The 15,753-nt window shown below is 41.0% G+C and overlaps 1 protein-coding gene across 2 annotated transcripts in view; it reads left to right on the top strand.

Moving 5' to 3' along the window:
- lgr4 (leucine-rich repeat containing G protein-coupled receptor 4) overlaps positions 1 to 15,753 on the top strand; it is a 147,084-nt gene that overhangs the window by 110,932 nt on the left and 20,399 nt on the right. For both annotated transcript variants that reach the window (XM_067994066.1, XM_067994065.1), the window contains 4 exons: positions 421 to 486; positions 10,675 to 10,746; positions 11,224 to 11,295; positions 12,737 to 12,862. In XM_067994066.1, the coding sequence (XP_067850167.1) occupies positions 421 to 486; positions 10,675 to 10,746; positions 11,224 to 11,295; positions 12,737 to 12,862 (336 nt within the window). The remainder of the gene's footprint in view (positions 1 to 420; positions 487 to 10,674; positions 10,747 to 11,223; positions 11,296 to 12,736; positions 12,863 to 15,753) is intronic.

Genomic DNA, 15,753 nt, shown 5'->3' with positions numbered 1-15,753 from the left:
GGAGGATAAGTCATCACCCAGAACTAAGATGCCTCTCGTAAGCCCCCAGATTGGTGATATAGCAATTAAGCTAGCAAATAGATAAACTATTCACATTAGCAACTGTTCAGTGTTCAATAACTCAGTAACAAATGTAACATTTTATTATCTACTGTTTTAACTTTAATATCAAAAGAAATGGAATAAACTTTTAGAAAGCATTTTTCAGAGTTCTGGGGTAATTCCAGCATTTATAAATTGAGAACTTGATCAAAGTTTTTCTGAACTACCAAACAGAAGTTGGAACTTTGCAGAAACATTTGGATAAGAATGTGTAATGTATTTTATTTTGAAATTGGATTAGACTTTCAGTAATTGGGGAGGGATGTATGTATTTTTTTAAAAAACCTTCTCTTACAAAATGTGTGTTACTCGTCACAGGGACTTGTCGTATAATCAGATAGAGGAGCTACCAAGTTTCCAGGGTTGTTCAGCGTTGGAGGAAATGTAAGTTTACATTTTTAAAAATGTATTAATGCAAGTTCTTTCTTTTGCTCTGTTAACTCAACACTTAATTCCAAAATGGTGTTACGTTTGATCCTTTCAGCTACAAACCCATGATTACAGTGACTGAAATCCTATAAGGAGTGTGGAGGAAACAAATTTGAACAATAACTATAATGTTTTTTCGTCTTTGTTCTTGGGATGTATGAGACAGTGGCAAGGCAGTATTTATTGCCCATACCTAATTTCCCTGAGCGCATTAAGTGTCAATCACACAGTGTGGAGCTGGAATCATATGTGGACAAGACCGGATAGGGGTGACCAGTCCCTTCTCTGAAGGACATTAGTGAACCAGTTTGGTTTTCACGAAGATCTGGCCGACTTCATGGTCATTCTATCTGGAGCTAGCCCACAAAATACCGGATTTATTGAGAACAATTTCACAGTTTGCCATGGTGGGATTTGACCTTAACCTCTAGGTTGCTGGTACAATTCCACAACCAGTAGGTTACTGTACCCACAAACCCCGTTAATACTTAAGGTGTTAAACAAGCTATTTTAAAATTTTAGTTATAAATAAAACAATTCATCGTTATCTCTTTGGAGGATACTGTTTAAATTTTTATTTCTGGATTATTCGGTAATCAATACTTCAATATGTGTCCTCATTCTGGAACAATGAGTCTCATAGATGCCGCCTAGGCAGTGTGGTCAAACTGAAGTTCCCTGTGTGCATTCAAAATGTTGAACTTGAAGTAGTAGAAATGCTATTTCACTTGTAATTTTAAATACAGTGTACATGTTTATGTTCATATTTTTTATTAAGCAGCTTTTAGGATTGCAGCGTAGCAAGGCTTCTGTTAGCCATACCAGATTAAGTACAAAACTGACAACTCTTGGGAAAAATTTAATATTTATACAACAGTTTAAAATGAATAATCTTGGGAGCAAAGCTGGAAGAATGCATGAATTTCCAGATGCATTTGAGTGTTTTTAATCATATCCTATTTTATGACAGAGATTTGAGTATTCAGTATTGCAATAGTCTGCCAAAACATTTTTCTTGCATAAAATGAACTTTGTACCAATGCTGCAATATGAGAGAGCAAACAGGTGTGAAATGTTGCAGGCTGTTTACCACTGTTCCATCAGCAACCGATCATATTTCTTTCACAAAATGAACTTTGTATCAATGTTGCTAAATGCAGCCAATTAAGGAGCCTTTGTACATGTTCTTTAATCAGGTGGGAAATGCTTTGTAGATTCTTGTAGAATACTTTAACTGGCAAAATTATATCAGCTCAGAAAGTGTCTCAACAATTTTGCTGTTGCCTTGCTGCACCAATCCTGTAAACATTATTAGCTAATTTTTGGAATTAAATTATCATATGGCGAAAAGTGAAAGTTTGTGCATGTAGTCAATGTTCTGAAACAAAAGCAGCTACCATTTGTTGCAAAGGCACAAGTCTTTTTGGGCAGTGTAATGAATAAGTTTTACTTTAAAACATTCAGATTAAAATTTCTTTCTGTTACAAGCTTTTACAACCAAGAAATCACATTGATAGAACAAAACAGGTAAAGATTTGAGTTATATGAACTTATTCGCCCCATGTGGTGTTGAGCAACAAAACTCAAGCCAGGTACATAAGAAAATAGAAATAGGAGTAGGCTATTTAGTCCCTCGACCCTGTTCCGCCATTCAATCATGCCTAATTTGTATCTCAGTTCCATATCCCTTAATACCCTTACCCAACAAAAATCTGTCAGTTTCAGTCTTCAAAATTTCAATTGTCCCAACATTCACGGAGGGGAAGGGGAAGGGGAAGGGGAAGGGAGGGGGGTAGGGGAGGAGGAGGGCGTGGGGGTAGATTTCCACTACCTTTTGCATGAAAAGTTCTTCCCGATTTCACTCCTGAATGGCCTAGTTCTCATTTTAAGATTGTGCCCTCTTGTTGAGGTCTGGAGCCGAGTGTTCCTGGCGGAACCCAAACTGAGCATCGGTGAGTAAGTGCCGCTTGATAGCGCTGTCAACGACACCTTCCATCACTTTGCTGATGATTGAGAGTAGACTGATGGGGCGGTAATTGGCCTAGCTTCTAGGTAATTGTACTAGCTTTTAATGATTTGGATGCATGGACATCATTTTTTTTTAAAATTCTGATTTGATTTTTCTCATATCCACAGTGAAACCCTCACATTTCCCCACATTGAACTCCATCTGCCACAGTTTTGTCCATTCACTTAGTCTGTCTATGTCCCTTTGTAACTTCCTGCTCCCATATACACAACTTACAATACGTACAAGTACAGTGAATCTTCTTTAATATATATTGTATCATGGCTACATTCATGTTTAATGGAATTTAGTGAGCTAATACATTAAAAGGATTGATAGAAACTGAGAGAAAATAGAAAAAAGCAGTGAGGAGAAAAATGTAAGTTTTAGAATAACAAGAAAAGTACTGAGTATAACAAAGTATATAAAGTATTGAGAGTGAAGGAGAAAAAACAACAACAGCTTGCACTTATATAGTGCCATTAACGTAGTAAAATGTCCCAAAGTACGTCACAGGAGCGATTATCAAACAAAATTTGACACCCAGCCACACGAGATGTTAGAACAGGTGACCAAAAGCTTGGTCAAAGAGGTAGGTTTTAAGGAGCGTCTTAAAGGAGGCAAGAGAGGTACAGAGAAGGAGTGGTTAAGGAGGGAATTCCAGAGCTTAGGGCCTAAGCAGCTGAAGGCACGGCCACCAATGATGGAACGATTAAAATTGGAGAAAAGTAAGAGGCCAGAATTAGAGGAGCGCTGAGATCGCAGATGGTCGTAGGGCTGGAGGAGGTTACAGAGATAGGAAGGGGTGACACCATGGAGGGATTTGAAAACAAGGATGAGAATTTTAAAATTGAGACGTTCTGGACTGGGGGCCAATGTAGGTCAGTGAGCACAAGGGGTGATGGGTGAATGGAACTTGGTGCAAGTTAGGATATGGGCAGCAGAGTTTTGGATGTGCTTAAATTTATGGAAGATGGGAGGCTGGCCAGGAGAACATCGGAATAGTCAAGTGTAGAGGTAACAAAGACATGGATGAGGGTTTCAGCAGCAGATGAGCTGAGGCAGGGGCAGAGACGGGTGATGTTGTGGAGGTGGATGTAAGTGGTCTTGGTGATGGAGCGGATATGTTGGTCAGAAGCTCATATCAGCATTATTAAGAACAGGGCAGAATTTTTAGATTGGCAGGTTTTCTTTTTCTCTCCTTTCCTCCCCTTACGTCCCTCCAGGCAGAGCACACAGGAAAGTAATGAAACTTGAGAGTTTTGATCTGAAATGTGTATTAATGGGAAAATTTGCCAGAGAAAAATGTGTAATTTACAGAAAAGTTGATTTGCACTTCTTTTGTTATCTTTGTCCTGAAGAGTTCTTTGTTTTAATGTTTTAGTTAATTTAGCACGTGCGCTGTATGGCAGAAGACAGTTTGAAATTTCATTTGGTTGTACAGGCAGGAAATGTTGAGAGCCGTCTACCACTGTCCCATCAGCCTCTGATCGTCGGCAGCATGCATTTTTGATTTTGGTGGGAAGCTTCAGTAGCCACGCAGGGAAGACTGCAGGGGGAAAATAAATTCACCCTTGAACTCTGCCACCTTTGATATGGTTGATCACACTATCCTCCTCTAATGCCTCTCCTCCATTGTCCAGATTAGAGGGTTGCCCTCACTTGCTTCCACTCTTGTTTGCAGTTGGAGCATCTATCTAGCAATGGCTTCTCTTCTCAACCCCATGTTGTCATTTCCAGAGGCCCCCTTCCTCATTTGCATGGTGCCTCTTGGCAATATCATCTGCAGACCATGGGGTCAATTTCCACATGTATGCCTATAACTTCAAGCTCTGCATTTCCACCATCTCTTGACCCTTTCGTTGTGTTTGTGCTGTCAGACTGCTTGTCTGCCATCCAGTGCTATATGAGCTACATTTTGTTGAACTGAAAGGCTGAAGCCATTGTCTTTGGTCCTGCCACAAACTCCATATCCTTACCACTGACTCCATTCCCCTCCCTTGCTACTGCCTGAGGCATGACTGGTCTGATTATGGCCTCACCGTCATGTTTGATCCTGAGCTCAGTTTCTGCTCCCCTATCTTCTCCATCACAAAGATTGGCTACTTCCACCTGCGTAACATAACCTTCCTCTGCCACTGAAACCCTTGTCGATGCCAGGCTGGATTAATCTTTCTGGCCGGCCTCTCATCCTCCACCATCTGTAAACTTCAGCTCCTCCAGTACTCTACTGTCCTGCACCAAGTCCCGTTCACCCATCCCCTTGTCCTCGCTGACCGATATTGGCTTCTAGTTCCCCAGTGCCTCAAATTTAAGATTTCCCTCCTTGTTACTAAATTATTCCATGGCTTCACCCCTCCCTTATCTCTAATCTCCTCCAGCCCCAAACTCTCCATTCCTCTGACTGGCCTCTTGTGCATCCCCTCTCCCTTTACACCTTCCCCTCCTCCATTAAGACCCTCCTCAAAACCCACCACTTTGGCCAAGCTTTTGGTCACCCTTCTGAATCTTTTACTCTTTGTTTCAGTGTCCATTTTTCCTTATTCCTCTGTAAAGGACCTGGAGACACTTTTTTTACATTAAAGGAACTAGATGAATACAAATTAACAACATAAGAAATAGGAGCAGGAGTAGACTATATGGCCCCTCGAGCCTGCTCCGACATTCAATAAGATCACGGCTGATCTTCTGCATCAACTCCACTTTCCCGCCCTATTCCCATATCCTTTGATTCCCTTAGTGTCCAACAATCCATTGATCTCAGTCTTGAATATACTCAATGAGCATCCACAGCCCCCTGGGGTAGAGAATTCCAAAGATTCACAATCCTCTGAGTGAAGGAATTTTTCCTCATCTCTTTCCTAAATGTCTGACCCCTAATTCTAGACTGTCAGTATCTACCCTATCAAGCCCTCTAAGAAACTTATGTATCAATGAGATCACTTCTCATTCTTCCAAACTCCAGAGAATATAGGCCCTTTCTACTCCATCTCTCCTCAAAGGACAACCCTCTCAGCCCAGGAATCAATCTAGTGAACCTTCGTTGCAACCCCTCTAAGACAAGTATATCCTTCCTTAGGTAAGGAGACCAAAACTGTACACAGTACTCCAAATGTGGTTTCTCCAGAGCCCTATATAATTGCAGCAAGACCTTGTTACTCTTATACTCCAACCCCCTTGCAATAAAGGCTCAAATACTATTTGCCTGCTGTACCTGCATGTGAACTTTCTGTGATTCATGTAGAAGGACACTCAAATCCCTCTGACTACCAACATTTTAGTCTCAGCTTTTTTAAAAAAAAATTCTGCTTTTCTACTCTTCCTACCAAAGTGGATAATTTCACATTTCCCCACATTATTACTCCATCTGCCACCTTCTCGCCCACTTACTTAACCTGTCCAAATCCCTTTGCAGCCTCTTTGTGTCCTCCTTACAGCTTACTTTCCCACCTAGCTTTGTATAGTTAGCAAAGTTGGATATATTACACTCTATCCCCTCATCTAAGTCATTGATATAGATTGTAAATTGCTGAGACCCAAGCACCGATCCTTGCAGCACCCCACTAGTTACAACTTGCCAACCTGAAAATGACCCATTTATTCCTACTCTCTGTTTTCTGTCTGTTAACCAATCCTCAATCCATGCTAACACATGAGCCTTACCCTTAAGTAACAACCTCTTTTGTGGCACCTTATCGAATGTCTTTTGAAAATCCAAATATACTACTTCCACTGATTTCCCTCTTATCTACCCTGCTAGTTACACCCTCAAAAAAATTCGAATAGATTTGTCAAACACAATTTCCCTTTCATAAAACCGTGTTGACTCTGCCTAATCATATTATGATTTTCTAAGTGCCCTGTTACTACGTTCTTAATAGATTCTTGCATTTTCTGTACTACTGATGTCAGGCTAACTGGCCTATAGTTCCGTTTTCTCTCTCTCTCCTTTCTTGAATAGCGGGGTCACATTTGCTACCTTCCAATCCACAGGGACTGTTCCAGAATCTAGGGAATTCAGGAAGATCAAAACTAATGCATCCACTATCTCTGCAGCCATGTCTTTTAGAACCCTAGGATGTAGGCCATCACGTCCAGGGGATTTGTCGGCTTTTAGACCCATTAATTTCTCCAGTACTTTTCCTTTACTAATCTTAATTAATTAGTGGCATATAGGCAGGAAGGCAGCAGTGCTTTGAGTTGAAATACAGTCCCCACCACTTAAAACATCCACGTTTAAAACGGGCAGTCGCTTATATCTGCCAAAATGCCATATCCATCAATCATTTGCATTAATGTCAATTTCAAAGTTGCAGTGTTCCCGCCACTGGCCACGCTGGTCCGCGTACAATACAAACTTGATGGATTGCTCGATGTTCAGATCCTTCTCCAGGCTGAAGAGATGCTCCTTCCAAACACAGGCTGCCTTTACCAGAGCCACAATCACCCCACTGGGATCCTCCTTAAACCAGTTCCGAATTGCATCCACCACCAGGACCCAAGCTGGGATCCAGGATTTGTGGTAAAATTTCAGCCTGTGGAGAAACTCCAAGCCGACCAGTTTTAGGGCCTTGGTGAATCCGTACTCTGTATCTTGATCCTCGGCATTCCAGGGTGGGTTCAGGTGCGCGACACAAGTGCTCAGGTTCCTAGTCATGGCTTATCTGGACTCTCCCATGAACTGCAATATAACATTGTTGATAACGTCGGATTCTTCGACAAAGTTTTCATACAGCTTGGAGTGAAGGGGCATTTTTCTCAAGGAGAATGTAGAGTCTGGGTACACGAGGTATTGAGTTAACGGCACTGTAAATGTACATAGAGCGGGAAGTGGAGAGACGGAGGACAAAGATTCCCTCCATGCTTTTTTAAAAAAATGTTGGTTACACCAGCCACCACGTATGTCAGGCAAATTGCGTTGACACGAACGCGCCCACTATAATGGTGGGGACTTTATTTAATGGATTAATGATGCAGTGAAACCTGTAGTGACCACATAACGTCAATTCCAACCATCAATTAGGAGCTCAGACGTGAAATTACATTGCAACACATCCTTTAGTTATTCCCTGTGATGGATTGTACTATAATATATTAATGTATAGATTTAAGAACTTGTAGGATTTTTATGAATAGACATATAATATGCTTTTTGGCATTCAGTTATATAGATTTCCTCCTAGTTTGTGTGACTAATTGTGTTTTGTTGTGGTTTGTAGCTTATGTGTTGACTTTTTGGAGAGATTAAGAAATGTTATTGGCTTATAAAGACCTGCTGGTTTCAGCTTTCATTCAGATTCCAGTTTTTAAGCAGGTGTAAGGAGTGCGAACAAAGAGGATAAATGCCAGTGGGAATGTTGAGTGATTTTTAAAAAAAAATAGTACCACATGCCCCAGAGCTGGGCTGGCTTACTTTGCTAATGGATATGTGTTTATATTAACGTAACAATGAGGTTAATGTGGAGATGTAATGGATATTGTCTTATCAAGTGACTTAAATCATTACACACTTTGTAGTCTACTTAAAAGTTGTGGTTGGTTCCCACAGAACCTAGGCATACTTACTGTATGTGCTTACAGTTTCTTGTAGGTATCATCAGTCCTTATTCTACAGGTTTTTTATGAGCTTTTCTTTGGGTGGGGGAAGAGAAGAAATGGTCACCTCATCTGCTAAGATAGCTTTATTCATTGGTATAGGCTAGTAGAACTGTACAGCCTACTGCTGCTATTAAGTCCTTCAGCTGAAATGTAACCCTGCTATTCAAGAAAGGAGGGAGAGAGAAAATAGGGAACTATCGGCCAGTCAGCCTGACATCAGTAATAGGGAAAATGCTAGTAACAGGGCACTTAGAAAATCATAATATAATTAGGCAGTGTCAACACTGTTTTATGAAACGAAAATTGTGTTTGACAAATCTAATAGAATTTTTTGTGGTTGTAACTAGCAGGGTAGATAAGGGGGAACCAGTGGATGTAGTATATTTGGATTTTCAAAAGGCATTCAATAAGATGGTACACAGATTAGGGCTCATGGGATTGGGGGTAATATATTAGCATGGATTGAGGATTGGTTAACGGACAGAAAACAGAGAGTAGGAATAAGTGAGTCATTTTTGGGTTGTAACTAGTGGGCTGCCGCAAGGATCAGTGCTTGGGTCTTGGCTGTTTACAATCTATATTAATGACTTAGATGGGGGGACCGAGTGTAATGGTATCCAAGTTTGCTGACGATACAAAGCTAGGTGGGAAAATAAGCTGTGAGGAGAATGCGAAAAGGCTGCAAAGGGATATAGCCAGATTAAGTGATTGGGCGAGAAGGTGGCAGATGGAGTATAATGTGGGGAAATGTGAAATTATCCACTTTGGTAGTAAGAATAGAAAAGCACAATATTTTTCTTTAAACGGTGAGAGACTAAGAATTGTTGGTATTCAGCGGGATTTGGATGTCCTTGTTCACGAATCACAAAGTTAACATGCATGTACAGCAAGCAATTAGGAAGGAAAATGGTATGTTAGCATTTATTGCAAGGGGGTTGGAGTATAAGAGTAAGAAGGTATTGCTGCAATTATATAGGGCTCTGGTGAGACCACACCTCTACAATTTTGGTCTCCTTACCTAAGGAAGGATATACTTGCCTTAGATGGGGTGCAACAAAGGTTCACGAGATTGATTCCTGGAATGAGAGGGTTATCCTATGAGGAGAGATTGAGTAAAACGGGCCTATACCCTCTCGAGTTTAGAAGAATGACAGGTGATCTCATTGAAATGTATAATATTCTTAGAGGGCTTGACAGGGTAGATGCTGAGCAGCTGTTTCCCCTGGCTGGAGAGTCTAGATCTAGGATTCATAGTCTCAACTTAAGAGGTTGGCCATTTAGGACCGAGATGAGGAAAAATTTCTTCAGAGTTGTGAATTTTTGGAATTCTCTACCCCAGAGGGCTGTGGATGCTCAGTCGTTGAATATATTCAAGACTGAAAGTGATAGTTTTTGGACACAGTCAAGGGATTACAGGGATAGGGCAGGAAAGTGGAGTTGAGGCCGAAGATCAGCCATGATCTTATTGAATAGCGGAGCAGGCTCGAGAAACTGTATGGCCTACTCCTGCTCCTGTTCCTTACGTTCTTATTGTATGCAAGCTGAGAAATATTCAATGATGCAGCTCTGCAACAACAGTTCTATTCAGTACATCCATTTACACAAAGCAAAGTGAATTCTCTTCTGCCTCTTTACTGTTTGTTAACCATTCAAAGCACAAATTCTGGGAAGGACAAGTAAAGGTAATATCATGAAGTGGTGTACCATGCAGGTTCATCCTGTAAACAGCATTGTGGTGGCCTTGCATTCATGTGCTGTCTTGTCTGAAAAGCTATGGCCTGTCTCAAAGGGGATACAACAGCGACTGAACTATATTTATGCTGTGCTACTGAGAGTTTAGTCTATGGATGTATATTGCTTGTGAAAGAGGGAAGTTTTTGCTCTGAATAAGATTCATGGGACTTGAATTGATTAACAGTAGGTATAGGCAAACCATATCTACACCTTTTTAAAAAAAAATCAAATGACTGAAGCTTCTTGGAACTTTTTTGTAAAGCAGGACTTAAACATGTAACCACAGATACGAAGTAAGTCCATTCGTCAAATTATATGCTGGTTAGCAGATTCAGATTTTACATAACTTGAAGGTGTCTATTTTAAGCACCAATTTTTTATCCTCATAGTTTACAAATGCATATGACCATGGTCATCTTAGTGTTCCCAAACAAATGCCATAAACCCCTTTTCAATAACTTTGTTTCTTAACTGCCACATTGATGGTTAAGTAGGTGGTTTTATTTATATTGGCTGCAGAGGCTAATTATTGCTGTGATAAACTACAGTAGGCAACATTTAACATGGATTACAAAGAACTGATCAGTTGGCAAGATGTCCCTTCAACTTTCCTCCACCTGCAATTTATATTAATCCATTGTAGTGGCCCGTTGGATATGGGCATAAAAAATAAACTAAGAGCAATAAAACTAAATTTGTTTTTTCCATTTTTTTTAGTAATGAAAGCAAATGTATTGCCACAAGATGTTTTTCCATTACATTTTTAACCAAACCCTGTGTTTCTTTTAAAATTATCTTCACAGTTCCTTAAAGCACAATGAAATCAAAGAGATCAAAACAGACACATTCCAGGGACTGGTGTCTCTGCATTTGCTGTGAGTACACTTTTTCTCTTTTCCTAGTTGCTCAGTTAATTTTGTCACAACTAGACCCAGACTTTCATTCATCATGTGTGACAGATGAAACACCTTATCTTCTAAGGCGAGGTGTAAAATGTAAGCATAGCTGTAAGACCTCTCCCTTTCTTGATTGAACTTCAATTTGTGCAGGTACAGAAGTCTTGTTTGAAATTCTAGACAGGAATGTTGTGTCTTAAAGGTATTCTAACCAAGCAACGTATGCAGTATGCACATAGGAAAATGGTTCTGGCAGTGGAATCTTATAAAGTTGTATTTCTGGGATATTAATAACAGTAACTACTGAGTGAATTGAGTTGTAGGGGAACATGCCATAATTGTCATTGATTTGTAAAAGTAACAACTTGCTGTTGATTTAATAAAATCATAATGCAATCCAGGTCCTCTTTTTGAAATAATGCACAAATGATCTTTTTTTCTCCATTTCCTTTATAGTGACCTAAGTAAAAACCAGATCTCTACAATTCACAAGAATGCATTAATTTCTTTGACTGAACTGACTAACTTGTAAGTGACTCAGATTGTTTCGAGCACTTCATTCATGTTGATTTTGCATTATGATCATTAGGTTAAAATATTCAATTTTGTAATAAATGACTTGGATAACACGAGTGATACTTTTACTTTTGACCATTGCTTGCCAACTCATGAATTTGAAAATCATATCAACTCTGGTGAAAGCTTTTTCCATAAGTAACATCTAATGTCCAAATCTACAGAGGCAGTGTAATTTTAGCTTAAACTATATCATTTTAATATGTTTGATTATTTGTCAGTTTATGCAGAGCAGTACATTATTCCAGGTTTATCAGGTAGAATGCACTAATGGAATCGGGGGGAAAACTCTCCAGTGGATGGAGTCATACCTACCACAAAGGAAGATGGTAGTGGTTGTTGGAGGCCAATCATCTCAGCCCCAGGACATTGCTGCAGGAGTTCCTCAGGGCAGTGTCCTAGGCCCAACCATCTTCAGCTTCTTCATCAATGACCTTCCCTCCATCATAAGGTCAAAAATGGGGATGTTCGCTGATGATTGCACAGTGTTCAGTTCCATTCGCAACCCCTCAAATAATGAAGCAGTCTGAGCCCGCATGCAGCAAGACCTGGACAACATCCAGGCTTGGGCTCATAAATGGCAAGTAACATTCACGCCAGATAAGTGCCAGGGAATGACCATCTCCAACAAGAGAGAGTCTAACCACCTCCTCTTGACATTCAACGGCGTTACCATCGCCGAATCCCCCACTATCAATAACCTGGGGGTCACCGTTGACCAGAAACTTAACTGGATCAGCCATATAAATACTGTGGCTTCGAGAGCAGGTCAGAGGCTGGGTATTCTGCGGCGAGTGACTCACCTCCTGACTCCCCAAAGCCTTTCCACCATCTACAAAGCACAAGTCAGGAGTGTGATGGAATACTCTCCGCTTGCTTGGATGAGTGCAGTTCCAACAACACTCAAGAAGCTCGACACCATCCAAGATAAAGCAGCCCGCTTGATTGGCACCCCATCCACCACCCAAAACATTCACTCCCTTCACCACCGGCGAACAGTGGCTGCAGTGTGTACCATCCACAGGATACACTGCAGCAACTCGCCAAGGCTTCTTCGACAGCATCTCCCAAACCCGCGACCTCTACCACCTAGAAGGACAAGAGCAGCAGGCACATGGGAACAACACCACCTGCACGTTCCCCTCCAAGTCACACACCATCCCGACTTGGAAATATATCGCCGTTCCTTCATCGTCGCTGGGTCAAAATCCTGGAACTCCCTTCCTAACAGCACTGGGAGAACCGTCACCACACGGACTGCAGCGGTTCAAGAAGGCGGCTCACCACCACCTTCTCGAGGGCAATTAGGGATGGGCAATAAATGCTGGCCTCGCCAGCGACGCCCACATCCCATGAACGAATAAAAAAAAAAATTCACTTGTTTTGTTTTCAGAGACTTAAGTTCGAATCAGTTGAATTATTTCCCAACTGCTGGGCTGGAAGGACTAAATCAACTTAAACTTTCTGGAAATGCTGGCCTAAAGGAACTGCTGATGGCAGAGGACCTCCAAAAGCTCAGGTTTGCTATTTGTATTCTCTGGTCACGTTTTAGTTTTTAAGCTTAAGGAAGGTATACAGTGATGTTCCCCAGGGGTTGGTACTAGGACCATTACTTTTTTCACATAAATTACTTGGACTTCGGTTTACAGGACACAATTTCAAAATTTGCAGATGACACAAAACTTGGAAGTGTAGTTAACAGTGGGGAGAATAGTAATAGACTTAAGAGAACATAGTCAAGCTGGTGGAATGGGTGGACATGTGGCAGACAAAATTATCGCAGAGAACTGCAAAATGATATTTTTTGGCAGGAAGAATGAGGAGAGGCAATATAAGCTAAATGATACAATTCTAAAGGGGTGCAGGAACAGAGAGAGATCTGGGGGTACATGTGTACAAAACTTTGAAGGTGGCAGGACAGGTTGAGAAAGTTTAAATAAAAGTATACAGGATCCTGGGCTTTATAAATAGAGGCATAGAGTACAAAAGCAAGGAAGTTATGTTGAACCTTTATAAAACACTGGTTTGGCCACAGCTGGAGTATTGTGTCCAATTCAGGGCAATATAGGAAAGGTGTGAAGGCCTTAGAGAGGGTGCAGAAAAGATTTACTAGAAAGGTTCCAGGGATAAAGGACTTCTGTCACGTGGATAGACGGGAGAAGCTGGGGCTGGTCTCCTTAGAGCAGAGAAGGTTAAGAGGAGACTTGATAGAAGTGTTCAAAATCATGAAAGTTTTAGATAAAGTAAATAAAGAGAAACTGTTCCCATTGGCGGAAGGTTCACAAACCAGAGGACGCAGATTTAAGGTGATTGGCAAAAGAACCAAAGGCGACATAAGGAAAAACTTTTTTATGCAGCGAATAGTTATGATCTGGAATGAACTGCCTGAAAGGATGGTGGAAGTAGATTCACTCCTGGCTTTCAAAAAGGAATTGGATAAATACTTGAAGGGAAAAAATTTGCAGGGCTACGGGGAAAGAGCGGGGGGATGGGACTAACTGGATTGTTCTTGCAAAGAGCCAGCATAGACGCAATGGGCCAAATGGCGGCCACCTGTGCTGTAACCTTTCTTTGATTCTATTTTAATGTAATTAATCTGTAGTAAAACTTGTATTATTATGATGTGGAGAATGAATGCTAATAATGCAATATATGTTGAATGTAATATATGTTGTACTCCTAAAATTCGTCATCTGTAATTTCTTGATCCGTGTTTCATAGAGATCAAGAATTACGAAGGGGTGGAAGTTATGCTACAGTTGTTTCGAGCTCTGGTTAGGCTGTATCTGGAGTACTGCTTTCAGTTCTGGGCACCACAGCTCAAGACGGATATTTTGGCCTTGGTGGGGGTACAGCACAGATTCATCAGAATGATACTGGAGCTTAGAGGGTTAAATTATAAAGACAGGTTGCATAATCTAGGCTTATATTCCCTTGAGTGTTTATGATGATTAAAGGATATGACAGGGTAGATAGAGAGAAACTATTTCCTCTGGTGGAGGTTGTCCAGAACAAGGGGGAATAACCTTAAAGTTAGAGTTAGGCTGTTCAGAGTTCATGTCAGGAAGCACTTCACGCAAAGGGTAGTGGGAAATCTGGAACACTCATCCCCCAAAAAAACTGTTGAGGCAAGGTCAATTGAAAATTTGAAAACTGAGCTTGATAATTTTTTGTTAAGTAAGGGTATTAAGGGCTATGGAATCAAGGCAGGTAGATGGAGTTAAGATACAGATCAGCCATTATCTATTTTGAATGGCAGAGCAGGCTCAAGGGGCTGAATGGCCTATTCCTGTTACTATATTCCTTCCTATGTTCATACAAGTTTTTAACCTTCATTCTGGTTTTGCAAGTCTGAGAATGGATGGATTTTTCTATCAGTTCAATTTTCTTTTGTCTGTGCTGTGACCATTACACCAGATTTTACATACATATAACTTTGTCACACTCGAAGTTCTCCAAATAAATTCTGTGTTAAACCATGATGCAGTGTCACAAAGTTGTAGAATGTGAATTTGTGACCACAATTCTACATATGACTTTTGGTTTTTGCTGGAATACTTGTGGTTTAAGGTGATTTTTCCCCACTGAAGGAAAGGGAAATTTGAAAGGGGAGTCAATTGATTGGGAAGACTGAATCCATAGTCTTTGGCTCTGTCACCAACTCCATCCCCCTCCCTGACCACTGTTTCAGGCTGAACCAGACTGTTCACAACCTCTGCGTCATGTTCAACTCCAAGCGGAGCTTCTGACCCCTTATCCTCTCCATTACAAAAACCTCCTCACATGCCTCCTCCCCTACCTCAACCCTCATACATGCCTTTGTCACGTCCAGACTTAATTACTCCAACGCTCTCCTGACCAGTCCATAAGACCATAAGAGATAGGAGCAGGAGTCGGCCGTTTGGCGCCTCGAGCCTGCTCCGCCATTTAATGAGATCATGGCTGATCTGATTTTTTACCTCAACTCCACTTTCCCGCCCTTTCCCCATATCATTTGACTCCCTTGCTGATCAAAAATTTGTCTAACTCAGCCTTGAATGTATTCAATGACTCAGCTTCCACAGCTTTTTGGGGTAAAGAATTCCAAAGATTCACGACCCTCTGGGAGAAGAAATTCCTCCTCATTTCTGTCTTAAACGGGTGACCCCTTATTCTGAGACTATGCCCCATAGTTTTTAGACTCCCCCATGAGGGGTAACATCCTCTCAGCATCTACCCTATCGAGTCCCCTCAGAACCTTGTATGTTTCAATAAGATCTCCTCTCATTCTTCTAAACTCCAATGAGTATAGACCCAACTTGTTCAATCTTTCCTCATAAGACAACCCTCCTATACCCGGAACCAACCTAGTGAACCTTCTCTGAACTGCCTCCAATACAAGAATGTCCTTCCTTAAATAAGGGCACCAGA

This window comes from Heptranchias perlo, chromosome 12 (genome assembly GCF_035084215.1).
Source record: "Heptranchias perlo isolate sHepPer1 chromosome 12, sHepPer1.hap1, whole genome shotgun sequence".
NCBI lineage: Eukaryota > Metazoa > Chordata > Chondrichthyes > Hexanchiformes > Hexanchidae > Heptranchias > Heptranchias perlo.
The sequence above is the reverse complement of the archived record's forward strand: the minus strand, read 5'-3'. Positions and strand labels throughout refer to the sequence as shown.